General features: G+C 35.9%; 1 protein-coding gene across 1 annotated transcript in view; it reads left to right on the top strand.

Annotated features, from left to right (window-relative positions):
• LOC107465512 (uncharacterized) overlaps positions 1 to 13608 on the top strand; it is a 36528-nt gene extending 22920 nt beyond the window's left edge. The window contains 13 exon segments of the mRNA XM_052254270.1: positions 4442 to 4570; positions 4657 to 4742; positions 7570 to 7685; positions 7770 to 7882; positions 8082 to 8205; positions 8336 to 8468; positions 9548 to 9714; positions 9803 to 10019; positions 11053 to 11374; positions 11572 to 11711; positions 12249 to 12370; positions 12470 to 12677; positions 12897 to 13608. Of these exon segments, the coding sequence (XP_052110230.1) occupies positions 4442 to 4570; positions 4657 to 4742; positions 7570 to 7685; positions 7770 to 7882; positions 8082 to 8205; positions 8336 to 8468; positions 9548 to 9714; positions 9803 to 10019; positions 11053 to 11374; positions 11572 to 11711; positions 12249 to 12370; positions 12470 to 12677; positions 12897 to 13011 (1992 nt within the window). The 3' untranslated portion in view covers positions 13012 to 13608.
• Positions 13609 to 22867: the final 9259 nt, after the last annotated feature.

Genomic DNA, 22867 nt, shown 5'->3' with positions numbered 1-22867 from the left:
GACTCAGAGCTTCATAACTAACAAGCCGGCACTCGCAGAAGCAGCAACAGGTCCAGCAAGTAAGGGTGCAGAGTCAGTGGTGGAGCCGGCGAAATGGAGGGGAGTGTGGCACCTTAGCAATGAAGAGTACAAAGCTAAATGTGTGCGGGGCGAATGTGATGAACCGTACTCAGTGGAGCATGTGTGCAAGAACAAGGAATTCAAGCTGCTGATTGTGGAACCTGAGGCTAAGGAAGGGAATTGGTTGGGGCACAAAGCTGTTCCAGAAGCAATGGAGCAGTTGGAGCTCAAACTTTCGTGCTCCGATCGCCACCATAGGTCGTTCAAGGCGTGGGCCGAGGTGAAGGGAACGTTGTTGAGAGTGCTGGTCGATTGTGCCGCAGGCAGATGCAAGGGGGTCACATTGAGCTTCCAGGGGTTGTCCATAACAGAGGATTTCTACTTTTTTCCCATCGATGTGGCTGAGTTTGTCTTGGGGCTGGCATTGTTAGATAAGCTCGGGGTCATTCGGGCAAGTTTCAAGGACTCTTGGATCGAGATACTCGAGGATGGGGAGGCTTTAACCTTGAAAGGCGACCTGGAGTTGTGAGATGGTGGGTTAAGTTTACACTCGGCTATGCTCACAAGTGTGCACAGGGTGTTGGACGCTCATGAGGTAGTCTTTCAACCACTACCAGGTTTACTGCCGTATTGATCGCATGATCATGCTATTCCCATAAAGGAAGATAAGGAGTTGACTGGCTATATTTTCACTGCTTAATCCCTAATTGCTGCTGGATGGCTGTTGTTCTTTTTAAGCTAGTTTAGCAAGTTTTAGAGCAGTAGTGCTGGTCCTAGTTGCTGCCTATAAATACTAGTGGTTAGTTAGTTTTTCAGTTAGTCAACAAATTTGTTATGTCTGTTAGTTCAGGAGAGGAAAACTCTCTCTACAGTTGGTAGTTCCAACAGTGTCTAACTACTCTCTTCAGCTATAACAATAAAGTGTTATCACACTAGGTGGGACGATTACATAGATCAAATGACGTTATTGTGTCCTATCATGTATAATGTTTACATAGATTTCTTTTGACCACCTTGTGTATGATCTTGGGTTTTGCTCTACCTTTTGCTACCTGTCTATATTTCATCTGATCCACCCTTTGAGCCAGATGCTCTATCGATCTTCTCTCCACATGTCCAAACCACCTGAGTCGAGATTTTACCATCTATTCAATTATGGCTCTATCCAACTTTCTCTCTTATATCCTCCTTCCTTATTTTGTCTATGCGTGTTTGGCTGCCATCCAAGCATCCTCATCTCTATCACACGAAACTTATGTTCATTCTAACCTTTTGTCGGCTAACTCTCCATTCCTTATAATTTGCGATAAGATTTTTCCTTAAGTTTTTAAAGTACGTTTTTGTCATATATAAAACTAGACATACTCCGCTACTGTAACCAGCCTGTTTGAATCCTATGTTTTACATCATCCTCAGTTTTTCCATTATTTTGTATAATACACCCAAGATACTTGATCTCTTCACTTGTGGTAGGATGCGTTTTCCAATTTTACCTCTGTGTTAATGTTTTTCCCTCAGTGTGTATATTTCATCTTATTACGGCTTATGCGCAAACCATACACCTCTAAAGCTTCTCTCCACAAATCTACCTTCTGATTTAAATATTCCATTGATTCTCCATAAAGATAATGTTATCAGCAAAAACATGTACCATAATACATGTTCTTTGATATGCTTGCTAAGTACTTCCCAAAGGAATGTGAAAAGGTATGGTGTTAAAGATGACCTTTGGTATAGTCCTACGCTAATGACTAAGAAATTCCTCTATTGCACCACTTTGAGTCTTCACACTACTTGAAACCTCATTCTTTATGGCATGAATATATGCATCCCTTCTCCGTTCTTGTCCAAATCCTTCCATAACTCTTATTTTGGTACCCTATTGTATACTATTTCCAAGCCAATAAACACCATGTGTAACTCCTTCTTGTCACTCCACTACCTTTCCATCTTTCCCCTTAACAAGTATATAGCCTCGGTGGTAGATCTACTTTGTAGAAAACCAAGCTGGTTCTCCGAGACGTGACTCAACCTCGTTTCTATCACCCTCTTTAGAACTTCATGGTATGACTCATGAGCTTGATTCCTCTATAATTTCCACAATTTTGTATATTCCTTTTATTTTTCTTAATAGGAATCAAGATGTTATTTCTACTCGCTTGACATCTTAGATTTTAAAATCTCAATCAAAAGTTTGGTTAACCAACCAACACTTTACACTCCTTAACATTTCCAGACTTCAATCTAAATATTGTTTGGGCATATTGCCGTACCATTCTTCATCTCTTACTTCAAAATCTCGAATTTTTTTAATAGTAATTGAAGTTTTAGTCTTCTTCCCTCGTGTGACCAACCAAAGCACAAACGAGTCTCTCATCCCTCATTAAATAACTTGTGAAAATAGCTGTTCCACCTTTCGTTAATTCTCTCATCTATGGCCAACACCTCACCATTCTTGTCCTTAATGCACTTATCCAAATCTCTCATCCTTCTTGATTATTTTCTATCTTATATATACCTCTTTCTCTTCCTTTGTACCCAAAGACCCTTCCATAGATTTCCTGTAATTGTGCCTACATTCCATGTCCGAAATTGCAACCTTTTTATTGCCTTTTTCTTTACCTTTACCTCTTCCTTTACCTTTGTGAACTAGCTTATTTACCCTTGTTCGTTTACTAAAGTGTGGGAACCATTGCTCATCTTGCACTACACCTGAGCACCAATGCATTGACTGTTACTCATTTGACAATTTACTTGAGCAATACAACATGTTGCTTCTAGGCAATGACCTAACCTTAGCGCAATATCGCGTTTGGTCCATTTCATGAAGATTCGATAAAATTACGTTGGCTGTCGATGGCCGAACACAACCCTCCTCCTTTATCTGGACTTGGAACTGGCTATGTAACGTAGGCAGAGTTGTCTAACTATTCTCTAAAACACCTAAATTACTAGGTGTAGGTTAGATCCTTTTAGAGACATCAACATGCTTTATGTCATGGTTGAATCTCTTAGGATAAGTAAACTAGAATATCTAGATAAATTTATCTTTAAATTTAGGCATTCAAGATGCTAGTGTATCCTAGATCAACAATTATTGTTTGTTGGGACTTGAAAGAAGCATCCGTGTCCGAATAAGTAGCATTCCTGTTTAAGCGATTAAAATTCTGCAATCTACCTTTTATAATTATAGTGCAAGAAATAAGATCCTCGTATTATACCATGGTATTATCATTTTGTGGGCTTCTTTTGGGTATGTAGCTGGACTCAGTTACTTTTCATCAATATTTTTGTTCTACTTGCTTAAGGATATGATTTAAATAGCCTTGTAAACTGGCAGGAAATTTCATCATCATCTTATTATTGTTGTTGTTGTTATTTGTTTTGAGGAAAAAAAAAGGGGGGGAGTGGGGTTGTGAAGTTAGATCCAAAATCTTAACATAGTATTTAACAATCCACAAATTATCTGTCGTACACATTGCAACTTCACATTCCTAATATCATGGTTATTAAACTCGACCTGGCCATAAACTCGGCCAGGCACTTAATCAGCTAGATTAGCTGGTGGGTTACTTGTGGAGCTGGATCTAATCAAATACATGAAAATACAATCAAATTCAATTAACATATAATGGATTTTGCTAACATCCTCCCATTTTTTATGTTGGAGGAAGTTTGTAAGTCCCATACAGAATACCTCTAAAAGTAAATTATTTAACAAATAAAGAAGGGGTATTTTGTTTATTCATAGGACAGTGGAGATGCTAACTCACTCCTCCTTTGTTTAGTGTGGAATCTACCAAAATTCATAATATAATTAGTTGTATAAACACAGTGGCCCAAGTGGTAGTGGAGCAGCTATTATGCATAGTTTTAAATAGTGAACTTCAAAAATTTCAGAATACCCTTGTGGACATGGTTCAAGAGGCAACATGCAATGTGTGCGGTTCAGATGTTGCTGCACTTGTTTCTGCACTCTATGTGCAGTTCATGAGACCCATTCAATATCTGGTTTGACTTGCGCTGACTAGTTTTTCCCGAGTTTGCCAAGATATGACGGGTTCAAATACTTATGTGATCAACTAGAGAACCCGACTGGATAGTGGATAGGTGGTTGTTAACTGGTTTCTAATCTGAATGCACTGATGTGGTCCATTTCTGTAACTATATCTAATATAACCTTTATAAACACTTAGACATCCCTCTCCCTAGAGTTAGCTTTCGGTTTCAAGTTAGGCAATGATATTGACAATTTGTTTCAACACTTAGCCTATTGCATTTATAATACACTTATATTTTGCTAATTGGATGAGATTTTGTGAGTGAGTTAGCTCTATTGTGACCTCTGGATGTCAAAACTTTAATGTATTTCTTTTTGTAGGTGAGGAACTCTGCTGTCAGGACACTTTTCCAAACATTAGGAACTCATGGCCAAAAGCTCTCCGAAAGCATGTGGGAAGAATGCCTTTGGAATTATGTATTTCCTACATTAGATCGTGCATCTCACATGGTAAGCTGAACCTTTTGTTTGTTGATTTAAGAGATTAATTCAGCATGAGCTGATATCCTTAAAAGTTTTTTCTTATCTGGAAGTAGGCTGCAACTTCGTCTAAAGATGAATCACGAGGGAAAGAACTTGGAACTCGAGGAGGAAAAGCAGTTCACATGCTCATACATCATAGGTATACTAAATCAACAATTCATATTACCTTGTCCTGATTTTTGTGGCCTCAGCTAACTGTGAATAGTACTTCATCTCTAAAGCATTCGACTTGTATTTATGTGATCATGAGTATGTATGGTTGTAGTTATTTTGTTTTAAAAGTGCATTTTTAGATAAAAATTACTTCTTAAATTTTTGTAGATTGTTTCGAGAAGATTTAGAAGTGAGAAAAATATTGGCTTATTTTTAGAAGCAAGTAAAAGTTGCTTTTCTGATAAAGACCAATTCTAGAAAAATTTACCTGGTGCGGTATTGTCTTGAAATCACTTTTTTTTTCCATATTGCATCCAATTGTGGTAATTGTCGAAATATGATGCGAGATATTAATGTTAGATAGTGTCAGTTGTTTAGAAAGTGCATTTATTCGTAGTAGTTGCCTAGGTACTCTACATTTATTACTCTCCTCTTTATATATGTTAGTCTTCTCTTATATAACAAAAAATCAGCATACAATCTACACACATTACATACGAGTCATATATTCTTTCTCTCATTTGCTTACTATTTACTCTATTACTTTCATATAAAATCATGTATTTGAACACCATGATATCCTCCTTAAGCTCTCTGAAATTCTTTTGATTTAGCACTCTGTTGAGAGGTGTTCATGGTTGAAACCGGTATTACTTCAGTTTCCCATTTTTTTTTCAAACCTAGAAACAATTGTTTGAGTTGTTTCTGCCATCATCATCACAATCTGCTCCTTTTTAATTTAAAGGATGTTCTTTATTGTAAAATTCTAGCCAACTGTGTCTCTTTCTGGTTGCTAGAACATCCTCTGCTGTGTTCTTTTTCCAGCAGCCCACTTCCTTCAGAGCTGTTTCGTCACTGCCACTGCCGTCCACTGTTGTCCAATCCGAACAATGACCACACTATTAGACTCATTTTCTCCAGCACTGCTCAGCCAAGCCAACATTGTTGCCGTCCAAGGCTTCGCGTGCATCCATGTGCTGTTTTCTCCCTCCAACTTCCAGTTGGCTCCGCTGCTTTCACTTGCACATGGCGTGTCGGTCATCATTTTCCGCGACTGAGCACACTGCAGTGTTTGCCTCGCTGACCTCTTTTTGGAACCATCGTGTTTTTTTTTTTCTCATCCGACCGTTTTTCCTCTTTGCATTTTTGCATTTCACTTTTTGCCCCTGGCACTGCTGCACTGTTCATCTGCAGCTGTTTCTACTGCACATCCGCCTCCTCCGGCTGCTACTACCTCGGTGCTCACCTCTTCTTGCTCTTTTTGGTTGTGTGTATATATCTCCTTGATCGAACCACTAGTCTACTACAGCATCATCAAACTTTGATTTTATCCCTGATGGGTTCCATGACTATTGATTCTCCTGTTTCTGATAGTTCTTGCGTATTTGACGTCTCTTCTGTCTGTGTAACATTCTCTAGCAACTCCCTATTCTTACTTTTGGCCTCTTGTTCTCCTCTTGGCATAGAGTGATTGGGTTGTGTTTTCCTTCCAACCTCCCATTGTGAATCATACCTGTGGTGATATTTGTCCTTCACTTAGTCTTGCTAGTTATATCATCTTTATAGGCTCTTTGAAAGACCATGGCTACTGAACCAAGTCACCTTCCCAGGTTCGCTACTAGCCTCGGCAAGTTCCTGGTAGTCCCAGCTAGGCTCGGCAAGTCCCCAACAGTCCTAGATGCCCCCGGTGCATCTCCTGATGTCCCTGCTGGTCCTAGCAAGTCTCTGGAAGTTCAGCTGGCCCTTCTTTTGTCAGCAGTTTAATCTTTATCAGTTTATTTTCAAGGGTATTATTATAACAAGCTTAAGGCTTGGTTAGATGTAGCGTGAGGAGGAGTCTTAGAGAGATTATCCTTTCATATCTCACCATATCAAATAATATCTCTTATAGGTTATTTTTGTTCCAAGCTTGATGCATATTATTTATATGCTCAAGCTTGACTGGGAGTGTTGAAATATGATGAGAGAGATTAATGTTAAATACTGGTTAGTAGTTTAGATACTGCATTTATGAAAAGTAGTTGAGTAGGTGTTCTACTTTTATTATTCTCCTCTCTATATATGTTAAGTCCTCTCTCATGTAAAACTAAATCAGCATACAATCTACACACATCATATAAGAGTGATATATTCTCTCTCTCATTTGGCGAATTACTATTTACTCTATTATTTCCATAGAAAATCATGGATTTTAACAGTTATGAACAGAACACTGGCACCTGTAGGCTTCAGTTTTGGTATACTACCTACTTCTTTCCTCCAACACCTCTCCCAGTTTCCCTATATTTATCAGCACTCTTCCTTAAGCTGAAGCTTCCATAAGCTTAATGAGATCAATTTACTATCTTAACTCCTCATGTTGCTTCTGAAAGGGACAATTTGGGCGAGGTTCAATAACAGCTAGCAACGAATTGAACCAAACAAAGCACAATCTAAGAAACTCAACAAAGAACTTGGATAGTGATCAATGATTGACATCTAAGGCAGCTCAATACTCAATAGACAACAATTTGCAATGCTTTCAATGGATAATACTATAATACCTTATCTTGTTGCACACGAAAGACAGGTTATAATGCTCTAAGAACATATTTCAAGTAGTGAAGCATGTAGAGAACAGTTAGACCAACTCTCGAGAACTGTACGTCACACGGACTCCAACACCCTTGTTTGTGCCTTTTTTACAGATACTATCTATGATAATGGCACCCAAAACGTTTTTTGTAGGTGGCTAGGTGCATACTTAATCTTATTCTATCTTCCAAAAATTACTTGACATTTGACATATCTCTATGTTTTGGTGAACTTTGCAGTCGTAACACAGCTCAAAAGCAGTGGGATGAAACTCTCGTGCTGGTTCTTGGTGGAATAGCACGTATATTACGGTTATTCTTTCCCTTTTTCAAAACCTTAAGTAACTTCTGGTCTGGTGGGTTTGTTACCTTTGATGTATCTGGTAGTTTCTGTTTGATTCAATATACTAGTAGTTCTGATTTAATTTGGTTCTGTGTAGGCTGGGAATCATTGCTTCAATTTGTTGAGAATAGTATTGTTAATGGAAGTAAAGAGGTAGCCCTTGCAGCAATAAATTGTTTGCAGACAACTGTTACCTCCCATTCATTGAAGGTAGGCATAGTGGTATGATTTAAGGTCTGAATTCTATTTGTAGATGAAGACTAAACAACTGAATTAAGTCTCGCTTAAGTGCCTTTTATCTTTGACACAAATCCTATTGACTTTTAATCAATCTTCAATGCAACATGTACAAGAAAACAGCACTAGTTTGATATACTTATTGAAGTACTGACTAAAGTTCAAAATTCAGGGACATATGCCAATGCCTTACCTTATTTCAGTGATTGATGTTTATGAGCTTGTTCTGAAAAAGCCATCCAATTATGGTGGCTCTGCCCCTGATAAGGTGAAGCAGGAGATTTTGCATGGTCTTGGTAATGCATTGATTTTCATTTTTGTTAAGATTCCACACACCCTTTAGGTTTCTGTCCATGTCATAGCAATGATAACTTATAAGGATATTCGAGTGGAACTCATCTTACTTCAACTTTGAACTTTTACCAGGTGAGCTGTATGTTCAAGCTCAAGGATTATTTAATAATGTCATGTACACCCAGTTGATAGCTATCATAGATTTGTCTGTGAAGCAAGCCATGTTGACCAATGATAACTTCGAAACAGAATTTGTGAGTTCATTGTATTTTATTTGTTTTTTCTTATTATCTTAAGAAGCTGTTATTGTAGAGGGAAATGGATATTTGTCTATCCTAATATGATTCCTACAGAAGAGCTATTTGGTCTTGAAGCATGGACAATTAATAAGTGTGTTTACCTTGTGTTGAAATTCAACTTAGTTCATTTTTTGAAGAGCTTTAATTTCTATGGATATGCTTATAATGTCACTAAATTTTGAATCACATTTCTTTAGTTTTGTAATTAAGGCCCTATACTATATGAAAACTTTCAATTACATGATTTAGTTTAAAAAGATTATGATCAGAGAAATCAGGTATTTATCATCCATATTAGAGGCTTGGTTACAGAATTTTTAAACAAAATAGTTCTGATTGAAAAATATTCATGCAACACATGGATTTGATCAGTAGAATTTAAATATTAATGGGGACTTGATTAGGAACATCTTAATTTTTATAGGGAGCAACCTGCTGGTATAAAGTATGTTTTGTTTGACAAGCTACAAGAAGGCTACATCTAAAAAATGTAATGTAGATGCAAGCATAGTGATTGATTTCATGGTTTATACTTTATACCTGTGACCTTGAGATCACACGAAGACAACTCAGCAGTTGTTCTATGACGCCCATTCATTTAATTTTTATAGCAAATGAGTGAAAATTTTTGTATGATATGGGGGCTTGGACTTGATTACAATTTCTTAACTACCTTTAGAGTAATTATACCTTTTGAACAATGCGAATGATGAGGATTGAACTCTTGACCACATGGTTATATGGGCTTTGATATAGGATAGAAGCAAATAAATGATTTTATATGTTAACCGCTGTGTGGTAAGTTTAGAGGATCCGGAGGCATGCTGGACCTTTATATTTTGTTGCACATGGATGCAGGGGAAATTTGTAGTCTAAAGACATCTGAACTAGCACTCCGATACTGAAGTGTGGTTTGCTATGTGTTCATTGTTGCATTATTGTAAGAATTTGTACTGAAGAAAATCTCGCTGTTTTGTAAGAAATAACCCTGCAAAATAACTCAATTAACTATTTACTAATTCAATCAGTTTTCTTGTTTTGCTAGAATCTTCTAATGAATGTGGCGGACAATACTGGAGATCTTACCACTATTACGTCCAACAGAGCATATTTCTTCTATGTGGCTTGTTCTTCTTCGAGAGTTTCTGCAGTATCTTCCAAGACCAGATTCTCATATGCAGAATGAGGATGGTAAAATAGATCAATCTAGAGGTCCAACCTTTTTTCAATTTTAGAAGTATCTGGTTGTACCTGATTCTGTTTATACTTATTAGTGTAAAACCAATGATCATGTTTGCAGATTCTCAGACAAACCATGAAGCACCTAATGGCACTACAATAACACCTAATAAAGTAGCGGTATCTCCAGGTTCTGGATCTACTGCAGCAACAAATTCACGCATTCCTAGTTATATATTTGCAGAAAAGCTAGTTCCCGTGCTGGTAGATCTTTTTCTGCAGGCACCTGCTCTTGAGAAGTATATTATTTACCCTGAAATTATTCAAAGCCTTGGAAGGTAGTAACTGCTCTTAATTCTGCTTCAATGTTTAGGAGTTTCATAGAATCACAAAATTACTTGCTAAAGGCCAGGAGAGATATTTACATTGTAAATGATAAACGAGGCTAAGATTTGTGTATGTAGTCAGGAAAAAGACGGATCTTTTGTGTGAGGTGAAGATTAGGGTCAGGTTACTATAGATAAAATGTTTCAGGGTTCTGATAATATTCTAATCAGAATCCAGGGCCACCTTCAAAGACAGATTTTCTGACAAGCATTTTTCATGGGATAGAATTAGAGGCTAGCATCTAGTTGGTGTAAAGCTCATGATTTTATAGGAAATTTTCCCTGTGTGTCATGTTGAGAGATTGGAATACTATTCTTTATAGATAAATCCTTGTGCTTTTTGCTTTTGCTTTTATATAGGGGAACCCTTATCCTCCAAGTTAAATTATCCATCTCTTCATCTTAATGAAATTCTTTTTTATATTTAAAAAAAAAAGAAACAGAATCCTAGGCAAAGAAAAATGTTTTGCGATGTCAATGTTGGGTTGGGAGACTTCTGTTTTAGTTTCTTTGCGGGGCATTGTAGATAGTTACTATATCCCTTAATATTTCAGAAGCTTGATTTAATTGTTTAAATTATCAGGTAAAGCCTCATAAATGCCAACCTAAATTTGAACGGCCTCTGCTGTTTTTGGCTGCTGTGTTGGGAGCATCTTAAATTACTGAAATATTCAATCAAGCAACATGAAAGTAGCACAAATATCAATCTTATGTGCAATTAGGGAAATGTTTAATAATGTATACATAATTTGCATGCCTGCAGAGAGTAGGAACTCCTTTAAGTGTTAGAGACTAGAAATAGCTTTTTTCCAACTCACCACCAACCTCTAAAATAGCTCTTCATAAAGATAAAGTGATTAAAGAAATTTAAGGAGTTTCTACTCTTGAAAATTAATGGCTCTGAACCTATTACTTCGTAGAAATATCTCCTTTTATGTCTGAGTTTTTTAATACTATGAAATAACACTGTCATGGATACTTTCAGATGTATGACAACAAGAAGAGACAATCCTGATAGTGCACTTTGGAGGTTAGGTGTTCAAGCATTCAACCGTATTGTTGTTGACTACGTCAGCAAATTAACCAATGGTGATCCAGAAACAACTATGAACAAACCTGCCAAGACACGTGTATGGAAAGAAATGGCAGATGTTTATGAAATATTCCTTGTTGGATATTGTGGACGAGCTCTTCCCTCGAATTCCCTCTCATCAGTGGTGTTAGAGGCTGATGAGTCCCTTGAGATGTCCATCTTAGATATTCTTGGTGACAAGGTCCTTAAGTCACCAATTGATGCCCCTACAGAAGTAAGTATATAAAAAGATTAATAATTTTAACACTAGTTAGTACTACATGAAGTTGTTAAGAACATGTGCATACATTCTATTAATAGCAATACCAAACTCACCCGTTTCCCTACCTTAAAGCTTATATAGTTGGAAGAGGCTTCTGTTAGCAGAAATTTCAGTGAGATTCAATTTTCCTAATACTCCCTTGTTCTCAGGTTTTGCAGCGACTAGTCTCTACTCTAGACCGTTGTGCATCACGCACGTGCTCATTACCTGTGGAGACAGTAGAGCTCATGCCTCCACACTGCAGTAGATTTTCCTTGACTTGTTTACAAAAGTTATTTTCCTTGAGCAGGTGCCATCATTTTGAATGCTTATCAAATTCTTATTAATAAATTGAATTTCTAATCTTAGCGTTAAGTATCTTCTACTTGATGGTAATTAACCAATGGGAAATAATTGAGTTGAACTCTCGGCCTTGTTATGCCATAGATGTCGTGAATGCTTTTTGTACCAAATCTTTAATGTGCATTTCTTTTTATTTGTCTGCTCTGTGGAATTTTTTCTCGTTGATTTGTTTCATACGCATTATGTTTCAGTGTTCCAAATCCAGTTTCCGCTACTTTTCAGGCACATTCTCTTGGTATAATTTAGATGTTTGATTAGTAGCTCTTGTATAACACCAATAGAAACCTGAATGCAGGCATAAATTTTTCGCAAATGAGATCCAATCTGTTGACCGTATCTAACATACGATAATTCAGTTAGAAAACTCATCATTGATCTTGACCGACTTTAATCTCAAGTCCTAGGTTTTTTTCTTATGTCTTCATGTGTTGATATATATATTTTCAAAATGGTCATATTAACCAGTTATTTATAATGTTCTTAGTTATTCTCATGAAGTTGACTGGAATACTACCAGATCTGAAGTAAGCAAAACCTCTATTACAGTGCTTGTGACCAGATGTGATTACATCTTGAGCCGGTTTCTGGCAGATGAAATTGGCCTTGGTGAGCATCTTCGATGAAAAGATAATTTTTTCCAGTAATCTTCATTTCATCTCCCAACATCTGACGAATTATCTAATGATTGCTTGATTTTTCGTGCAGGTGAGTATCCTTTACCCAAAGCAAGACTTGAAGAATCTATTTTCGTCCTTCAAGAACTGGCACGTCTTCTTGTTCATCCAGAAGCAGCATCTGTTCTCTCCTTAAAGCCACGTTTGGGAAGTGCCATAGAAGAGAACAAGGAGAACGATGAGAACCGCTCCCATCTCTTTGTGCTATTACCTTCCTTTTGTGAGCTTGTTACATCAAGGTAAATATATCAAAGGGAAAAAGTGAAACCAATGGCCTCATAATTTAAGATTTTCATGAAGGTAAAACTAGAAACAGTTCAACTTGGCAAAAAATCTTCTTGCTGTTATTTCTTTCGCAAAATTAGAAAAACAGAAAATGAAAATAAATAAAATAAAAATACCCCAATTTTTTTCATTCCTGTTTCTATTTTTATCTTTTTCTGCCTTTTGATGAACAGGGAATTAAGAATACGGGAGCTAGTACGAATATTGCTTCGATTAATAGCCAGGGAATTGGCTCTGGAAAAGCTCAGTTTAGCTGAAAACAATACTTCCATACGACGGCACCCTTAAGTTTGTTTACTTCAAAAGTTTTAAGCTTCCATGGATTTTATTACATTTTGTGTTTATCGCGCCTCCCTTTATCCTCTTGTCTATTGTAAATTTTTCTGTAGACTAGGCTAGAACTATCTATAGGGATCAGGAAATAGAAGTTTGCATTTTTTCTATACCCTTGTCATGAAGTGTGGTTAACCCTACTGTCCCAGCTTCATTATCTACATCCCCACCGAACAAGTCAACAAGGGACGCTGAGTGTCATGTGGTATATACAACCGGATTTCTAAAGAGGCAGAAACAGCATAAGGGTAGGAAGCATAATCTGTGTGACGGATCCTACGAGCAGGATCTACATTCCCCTTGCCAATTTTGTTGTACTACATCTGGAATAGCGAGTCTAACATTGAGCGAAAGCTTTTTATTTTTCTTTTTTAAATTTTTTCGCCTTAGAGCTTTTTTGTTTTGTCAATTATTTTTATTATTATTATTATTTTGGAAATGGAGAGGAGGGAAAAAGGGGAAGTAGTGCTTTCGGCTTTGTTATTTTCAAGCTGTCGAAAATATGTATATCAGATAAATTTTCATACTAGCGGATACATTTATTTATATAAATTAGCGTTTAACAGGCACTGTCAATTGTTTTTCTATTTGAAAAAAAAGAATATTTTTATATTTTTATTTTTAAAATTATAAATTTAATATCAATAATTAAAAAATAAATTATTAAAAATATAATATTTCAAATTAGTTAACACGGAAAATGTATAAAATAAATAAATTTAAATTAAAAAATAAGATTAATTTTTTTATTATTTATAAATATTATCAATTTTTTTATTTTTTAATCCTATTTAATTTAAAATAAATTAAAAAATTTATATTCAAAACATTCTTTTTAACAATTATGTTGTATATACAAATTTTTTTGAGAATCAATTTCAACTAAATTAGTTCAAATTCAACAAAAACATCAGATTAGAAACTTCTGTTCTTGCAACTATTTAATAGCGGGAACGTTAATATGAAAAATGTTTCTTCTCCTTTGATTAAAATTGAAACGATCAAATTTCAAATGATACTCAATCTCTCAAAATCTTTGCAAAAAACTCATGGAAATAAAGCTACGTTTCAAATCTTCACCAAAAAATACAAAAACAGAAAAACAGAAGACGGAAGATTATTGAAAGTATTGTTCATTAATTGTCCAATTTTTTCACATTTTTTTATTGCAAAACCCTAGTTTGTTGTATTTCTATTTATTTAATAGATTCATTTTGTGTTTTTATGTTGAAGTATATATTACTATTTTCATTATATTGTTTATTTGGTGATAAAATTTTTAGGTTGGTGTAAAAATGTTATGCAGTGTTTTTGTATAGTTTAACCTAAATCTGCATATGTTTGAGGAATTTGAATGCATTTTTGTGCATGTTTGAGTGTTTGCATGTTTTGAACTGAGTTCGTGTATAGTAATAAATAAAACTTTGGTGTATTTTGTTTAAATAGGTGCACTTGGTGTTGTTGTCCTCTTTTTGTTGTAACTAGGTAATAGAATGTTGTAGTGCTTCAGATGTCATTTTGTGCATGTTTGAGTTTTTGCATGTGTTTTTGTCCATTTTTTAGGAATTTTGTTAATGGATTTTTTGTAACTGGCCCATAGAAATTTGTTGTAGTGCTTCTAGTGTTATTTTGCACATGTTTGATCGAGTTGCATGTCTTTTTGAACTGACATTGTGTGATGCAATCAAGAAATAATAGCGGTGCATTTAGTTTGTATTTAGGTATATTTCATATGAATTAAGGTTCACTTAGTGTTGTCTTCTTTTTGTTGTAACTAGGCAACAAAATATTGTAATGCTTTTGATGTTATTTATGCATGTTTGAGTGATTTGCATGTCTTTTTGAACTAACATTGTGTGATGCAACCAAGAAATAACAGCGGCGTATTTGGTTTTTGTATTTTAGTGTATTTCATGTGAATTGAGGTGCACTTGGTGTTGTTGTTACCTATTAACCTAATTTTTTTATTTCTTACAGAAAAAATGACAATAAAAAAAGTTGCTGAGAGGAACACCACAAAAAAGGAAGGACCAAAATATAATGTAACAAATATATTTTACAACTCCTCAATTTTTTTTCGTATAAATATAGTTACGTAACATAATTCTCATTTATTTACAGAAAACTCATGATTTGAAATGCTCCACAAGATCCATTTATGATATATTCCACATGAGCAATGACAAGAAAGCTATTGTCAAAGAATTGGGATTTGCTGCTATGACGCATATCCCAGCCTTGTATGTGCCGCATAAGCTCTTGAAGAACTAGCATATTCATTTGATTTGTACAATAGCACACTACACACGTAATACGGTGTAATCGAGATCACCCCTGAAAAAATAGGATATGCACTTGGCTTGAATGCATTTGGTAAAAATCTATTCTGTAAATCAAATTTTGGTATTTTTTTACATTATTTCTGTGTTATTGAAATATTTTTGTTGCTGTTGTAAGGGAGCGCTATCCAAGAAAAATTAAAAATAAAAAAATTAATGAGTAGAAAGTAGTTATTGAAAACTTTAAAAGTTGTGCATTGCCACAATTGACAAAGTCTTTGATTGACATGAGTGTTGATGGGCCAGAAAATTAGCTGAAACTCAAGAGGACATTCATCCTCTCATATAGAAAGTGCTTCTTGTTGCTAACGACAATAAATAAAATTTTCTGATTCACATGCCGCCCATTCTTCATGTGGACACAATACAAGAATAAAATTGGGTTGTTCATGTGCTCCACTTCCTTATCAAAGGCATTAGAGGGCACAAATTGAAAAATAAATTTGTTCATGGCTGCCTCTTTGTACTAATGATCGTATATTCTCATGAATCCACAAACAAGAATAGGCCGGTGGATAGAATTCCTGGACCACTGTGGGTGCAACATTGGACTAGGGAGAAAATAGTTAAAAGGATAGAAAGTGAGGCGAAGGATGAATTGGTAACTCAACAAAAATATTTTCTTTAATTTTGGTGTATTTGTTGGGAAAAGGGAAGGAAAAAAAGAAGCAATAAAAGAAGACTGTTATATTATACTTATCTTCGAAAAGTGAAAGTGATTCTGATTATGAGTCTGATTCTGAACATGACTCAGAAGAGACACCGAAGAGAAGAAAACAACCCAAGAGAATGGCAAAGAAGTAAGTATTACTTTTCAATGTCTTTTGTAAATATTTATTCTCTTTATTTACATCGTGTGTTTATACTTTTTTAGGATGAAATCTGGTGCACGAATCCCCACACTTTGTATGACTGTACCAGCAATTGCATTGGGTCGTCCAAGTAATACCTAAGCGAGTTAAGGTTGATCCTACGAGGATTGTCATTTGAAGCAAGCTATGGTTATCTTGTAGATCTTAGTCAGGCGGATAGAAGAATTGTTGGATTTGGTTAAAAGCATAAAAGGAATAATGAGATCTAAACTAGGTTGACCTGTCTATAATGATAAGAAGATGGTTAAGCTTGGAGATGCTTTATCCTTCTGGATTAACTCTGGTCTTACTGTCTTCTTCAACCGTGAATGATTTCTTCTATGACAGGCTGTATGTGATCAACACCGTACAGTCACAGTCACCAATCTCCTCCAGATCTGAACCCTAGGGTTATTGTGGATTCATTTTGATTGAGGGTGAAGTTCCTGTAGTCCATTCTCCTTAATGATCCTACTCAAAACGTCACAAACAAGGTCGAATCTTCCAGCTCAGAGAATGTTGTGCCTTTGGGTTCTAGCCTCTACCTCAGAGACTTTAATCTCCTCATACCTCAGCTGAATTAGTGTCTCGAGAAGTCCCCAACGATGTCGTGGATTAGCCGTCTAAGAGATGTATAATCAAGCTGGCGGTTCGATGCTTTCCAGTTACGTATTCACACAAACCCAAGTAGAACACGGGTGGTTGTCAGGCACGCGGTCTTAGTATGAAGAACAAAGATGATTGTCATGGGTCATCTTATTCATCATGTTGAAGAACGAAGATACAACTTAGAATTGAATGAAACACGGATTGAAGAGAAACATCAATACTTTTATTAATCCATAAAACTCAGCAAGGCTCCTCCCCTCAACCTAAGAGGTTTAGAGACTCATACTGATAGAAAACACAATGATACACAAAAATATGGCATAATGTCCTCTAAGATTATGTAAAATATCCCTTAAATACTAAACTAATGACTAAGGATTACATAAAAAGGGTAAAACAGTCATTTTAGTGCTAAAATCCACTTCTGGAGTCCACTTGGTGAGTGTTTGGGATGAGCTTGATTGAGATCCACGTATTATGGGGCCTCTAGGGCGTTGAATGTTGGCTAGGGGATCCTCTTTGGGTGTTTGAATGTTGGTCCCCTCCTTTGGGCGGTGGACGCCTGGACTAGGGCAGGAGACTGGCGTTGAACGCCGATTTTGGGCCTTTTATTCTAAAGCAAAATACAGACTATTATACATTGCTGGAAAGCTCTAGAAGGACAGCATCTATTGTACTTTCTCTGCCTCTGAATCAGACTTTTGCTCCAGCTCCTCAATTCAAGCCAGAAAATACCTGAAATTGTATAAAAACACACAAACTCAAAGTAGAATCCAAAAATGTGAATTTTGCATTAAAACCTATGAAAACTTAATAAAACTTGAACAAAACATACTAAAAACTATATGAAAATGATGCCAAAAAGCGTATAAAATATCCGCTCATCAGAATCCAAAAATAGAAAGCGCGTTATTGTGGATTCATCTTCCCAAACAGAGGCTGAATCTGATGATGAGTAAGATTTAGAAACTATCATTGTAATCTTATGTTTTGTTTTTTCATCAAAATTTTTTTTATAAAAAGAATTTTTTGCATGTATTGTCAGAGGTGAAGAAATGTAGAAAATAACAAAAAGAAGATTGAAGAAAAAAATGATAAGCCTGCACAAAAGTATGTGTTAATTTTCGGTGTTTTTTTTATCAATTTTATTATGTTTTATTTGCTTAATGATTATTTACTTTTCTAGGATGGAATCCAATAAAAAGAAGCGTGTTATTGTGGATTCATCTTCCCAAACAGAAACTAAATCTGATGATGGGTAAGATTCAGAAACTATCATTGCAATACTATGTTTTGTTCATTTTATCAAAATTTTCTTCATAAATAGAATTTTTTGCATATATTTTCAAAAGCGAAGAAATGCAAGAAATAACGGAAGGAAGATTGAAGAAAAAAATGATAAGCCTACACAAAAGTATGTTTTAATTTTTAGGGGTTTTTTTGCCAATTTTATTGCGTTTATTTGCCTGATAATTGTTTGCTTTTCCAGGATGCAGGCAAAACCACAGATAATCCAAAAAATGGACTCCACTGGACAGAAGCTCAGTATAATTCTTCACAAACATAAGATTCAATATCTGAAATTGTTTCTTTGCTAAAATTTTCTAAGATGTAATTACTCTAGTTTTACTGAGTAATGTTTATTTTGTCTTTAGAGTGCCACGTGTAAATTTGTCGAGTGAAAATGATTCTGTGTTTCAAACACAGACAAGCTATTAGAGCTCTGTAAATCAACCAAGTGATAACATGTAATTTATGTTTCTCTTACCATTTCTTTATTTCTTATGCTACCAGCTTCTAATTTCATATTTGTTTTTTAGAATAAAACCCTTGATTTTATTTAACAAAAAAAGCAAGTAAAAAAAGAAAAAAACTGCAATTATGTAATTCTCATACAACAGAAGTTGAGTTTTTATTCAATGCTTGAGGTGCTGTAGTGAGTTGATTTCGGTGCGTTACATGTTCAAAGAATAAGAAGAAACATTGCATGAACCAAACCCTGTTCAAGAAGCAAGAATAGAAAAATAAATCGAATTGAAGGAAAGGATGTGTAGCACAACTGTTGATATTGATAATGATCCTAAAGATCAAATGATTGTTCTTCGAAAACAAACTCATTCTCAATATGAACCACTGGACATGTGAGTTTTCCAATTCACTTTCAGTGTTCTAATCATTGAGTTAATCATTTACACCTGAATGTTTACTGTATATTAACTTCTTCATTGTTTGTCTTCATTAGAGTTCCACTTCATGTATTTGCTTCCTTTTCGGAAACTTCTGTCTCAAGCCCTAGGCAAACTCAACAATCTGTTGCAAAGTCTCCCACAGAGGTATATATGAAAGAAGAACCTATTAATGCATAAGTATTAATTAAACTCTTTTTTGAATAGTTTTGCCGCAAAATTCTTTTTGTGTAATCCTACAGTCCTCCACAACCTAAACAACCTGCTGCGAAGTCTCTCACAAAGGAATATACAGAAGAACAACCTCAAAAACTTGAACAAGAAGCTCATGAGGAAACTCTCTAAAAGGAAGCTCAACATATAGCTCCTCCTCATGTGTTTTTTCTACATAATAAAACTCTCTTTTAATATTTTCTTTGCATTCTTAAACTATTTTATGTGTCACCATGCAGTCATCTGCCTGCTCAAGACTTGAAAGATGAAATAATAATGGTAGCTAATGCTACATTGAAGGATGACTTTAGTGCATCATCTTTTAGCCTTGGCTTTAGTCAATCAAGTGATGAAGATACAATTACCTAGGAGGAGGAATCACCAACTAAAATGAAAAAATCTCAAGACAACCCAGAGTTGGTGGAAGAGTTGGAACAATTGGTTGAGGTGATGAATACTAGGATTGCAGCAGCATTGAAATATGCTAAGGAGGAAAGTCTTCCACCAAAAAAGGTGCAGCCTACTCTGACCTTCCTTGAGAAGTTCAAAACTCCAGTAAAACAAAAGGAAACACCAGAGGAACTTAAGGAGCAATGCTATCACAGGGTCACAAAAAACAAGACTTATAAAGATGACAACACTAATGAGTGGGAAACGATATTCAGGTTGAACAATAAATCTCAAATGGAGACAACCAGAATGCACTTTGCATCTTTAAAAGCCAAACATATATTAAAAATTTGGTAATCCTATATTAACATTAATGATTTTCTTATGAGTTGTTGTGCCATATATGTAATAAGTTTGGGTTTTTGTTTTCATAGGTGGTCTCTGCAATGTGTCTCATCCTGAATAGAAAGTGGTGCGGATATTTTCAAACCACAACTTACCAGCAAGTGCATCAGGTCATACCAAGTAATAAACTCAGGTGAGTGAGTGTCAATCCCACGAGGATTAATGGACTAAGCAAGCAATGATTATTTAATTGTTCTAGTTAGACAAGTTAAAATGAGACTTTTGAATATCAAATAGCATAAAAGATAGTAAATTAATAAAAGCAAATAGTGAAAGATTGAGAAAACCGGTATGAGAATAGAGTTGAGGATTGTGAGATATTTAAATGTTCGGATTAATATTCAATTTCAATACCTTGATCATGCAAAGATTGAGATTATGGCAAACCCTACGTGATTGAATTCCTATTCCTAAGCAATTCAATCTCCTCTAATCCAACCAACTGTCAATTCCTTGATCAATCAATTGTACAAGAGGGGTAAGTTCAAATTCTGATTTATAAGCTACACAAACCCTAAGAACCCAAAAATGATGCAATTATCTGTCACGTATCACATTAAGTCCAGATAAACAAGGAGTTGTGAGAAAGGGTTTCAAGCTGTAATTCTAATGATATAACTTTTTCAAGATTCAAAAGAATTCAATTTGGATTAGAGTTATTTTCCAATACACACTAATCCGTAGGATGACGAACGAAACCAATTCTTAAACATAGACCACTACATTAATCAAGAGTAGAAGAACAAATAATTATTAATCCATCAAAGTAAACAGAACTCCTAACCTTAGCAATGGAAGTTTAGTGGCTCATAGTGTGGAGAAAACACTATGAGAGAAAAGTGTAAATTGTGAAATGGGAAATTAGGAAAGGAGAGATCCCCGCGATAGCGAATCTCTATCCTATTTATAGTCCTAATTGATATTAATTTAAAACTTAAATTAAACCTAACAAATCCTTTTCTAATTGTTATTTAATTCACAAAATCAAATATATGCCATCCATTGATTTGTTTCTACGAGTGGACACCACCTTGTTTTTGCTCTCAGAGCTAAACGCCGGTGACTCAGTGTTTAGCGCCCACTATCCAGAAAGCTTTGCACATTTTACGAGGCCCATGGTGCTAAACGCCGAGTCGTGGTGTTTAGCGCCAACTGTCCAGAATTAAAATTGAAGTGGGCATTTAGCGCCACAATGGCAGCAATGTCTTCTCTTGTTCCCTAATAAACCATAATTTTATAGTTTATTTTGTATTGAATTTAGTAGAATTCATCAAATTTTCTTACACTTATTGGTGGACAAAATTGTGATCATCAACAATGGCTCCAAAGACTTGGTGCTCTCAAACGTGAATCTCACTTTGTCACAACTCCGCACAACTAACCAGCAAGTGTTCTGGGTCATCCAAGTAATACCTTACGTGAGTAAGGATCGATCCCACAGAGATTGTTGGTATGAAGCAAGCTATGGTCATCTTGTAAATTCCAGTCAGGCGGATTTAACTAGATTAAGAGATTATAGTATACGCGAAGATATCAATAGTGAGAATTTCAGATAGGCGTATGGAGATGTTGTGCTCCTCTTGAATCTCTACTTTCTTATTACATTCATCCAATTTCTTCTTACTCCTTTCCATGGCAAGCTGTATGTAGGGCATCACCGTTGTCAATGGCTACATCCCATCCTCTCAGTGAAAAAGGTCCAAATGCTCTGTCACGGCACGGCTAATCATCTGTTGGTTCTCAATCATGATGGAATAGAATCCCTTGATTCTTTTGCGATTGTCATCACGCCCAGCAATCGCGAGTTTGAAGCTCGTCACAGTCATTCAATCCCAGAATCCTACTCGGAATACCACAGACAAGGTTTAGACTTTTCGGATTCTCATGAATGCCGCCATCAATTCTACCTTATACCATGAAGACTCTGATTAAGGAATCCAAGAGATATGCGCTCGGCCTAAGGTAGAACGGAAGTGGTTGTCAGTCACGCGCGTTCATAGGTGAGAATGATGATGAGTGTCACGGATCATCACATTCATCATGTTGAAGTGCAACGAATATCTTAGAACAGGAATAAATGGAATTGAATAGGAAATAGTAGTAACTACATTAAAACTTGAGGTACAGCAGAGCTCCACACCCTTAATCTATGGTGTGTAGAAACTCCACCGTTGAAAATACATAAGTGATAAAGGTTCAGGCATGGCCGAGAGGCCAGCCCCCAAGGTCTAAGAACTAAACGTTCAAAGATTTCTAATAAACTAGTAAAAAGTTCTATTTATACTAAACTAGCTACTAGGGTTTACAAAGATAAGTAATTGATGTATAAATTCACTTCCGGGGCCCACTTGGTGTATGTTTGGGCTGAGCTTGATCTATCCACGAGCTGAGGCTTCTCTTGGAGTTGAACGCCAAGTTGTAACGTGTTTTGGGCGTTCAACTCTGGTTCGTGACGTGTTTCTGGCGTTTGACTCCAGAATGCAGTATGAAACTGGCGTTGAGCGCCAGTTTACGTCGTCTAATCTCGAACAAAGTATGGACTATTAAATATTGCTGGAAAGCTCTGAATGTCTACTTTTCAACGCCGTTGATAGCGCGCCATTTAGAGTTCTGTAGCTCCAAAAAATCCGTTTCGAGTGCAGGGAGGTCAGATTCCAACAACATCAGCAGTCCTTTGTTAGCCTTCTTATCAGAGTTTTGCTCAAGTCCCTCAATTTCAGCCAGAAAATATCTGAATCATAAAAAAACACACAAACTCATAGTAAGGTCCAAAAATGTGAATTTAGCATAAAAACTAATGAAAACATCCCTAAAAGTA

Source organism: Arachis duranensis, chromosome 9, assembly GCF_000817695.3.
Source record: "Arachis duranensis cultivar V14167 chromosome 9, aradu.V14167.gnm2.J7QH, whole genome shotgun sequence".
NCBI classification, from domain to species: Eukaryota; Viridiplantae; Streptophyta; class Magnoliopsida; order Fabales; family Fabaceae; genus Arachis; species Arachis duranensis.
This window is presented reverse-complemented; position numbering and strand designations above follow the sequence as displayed.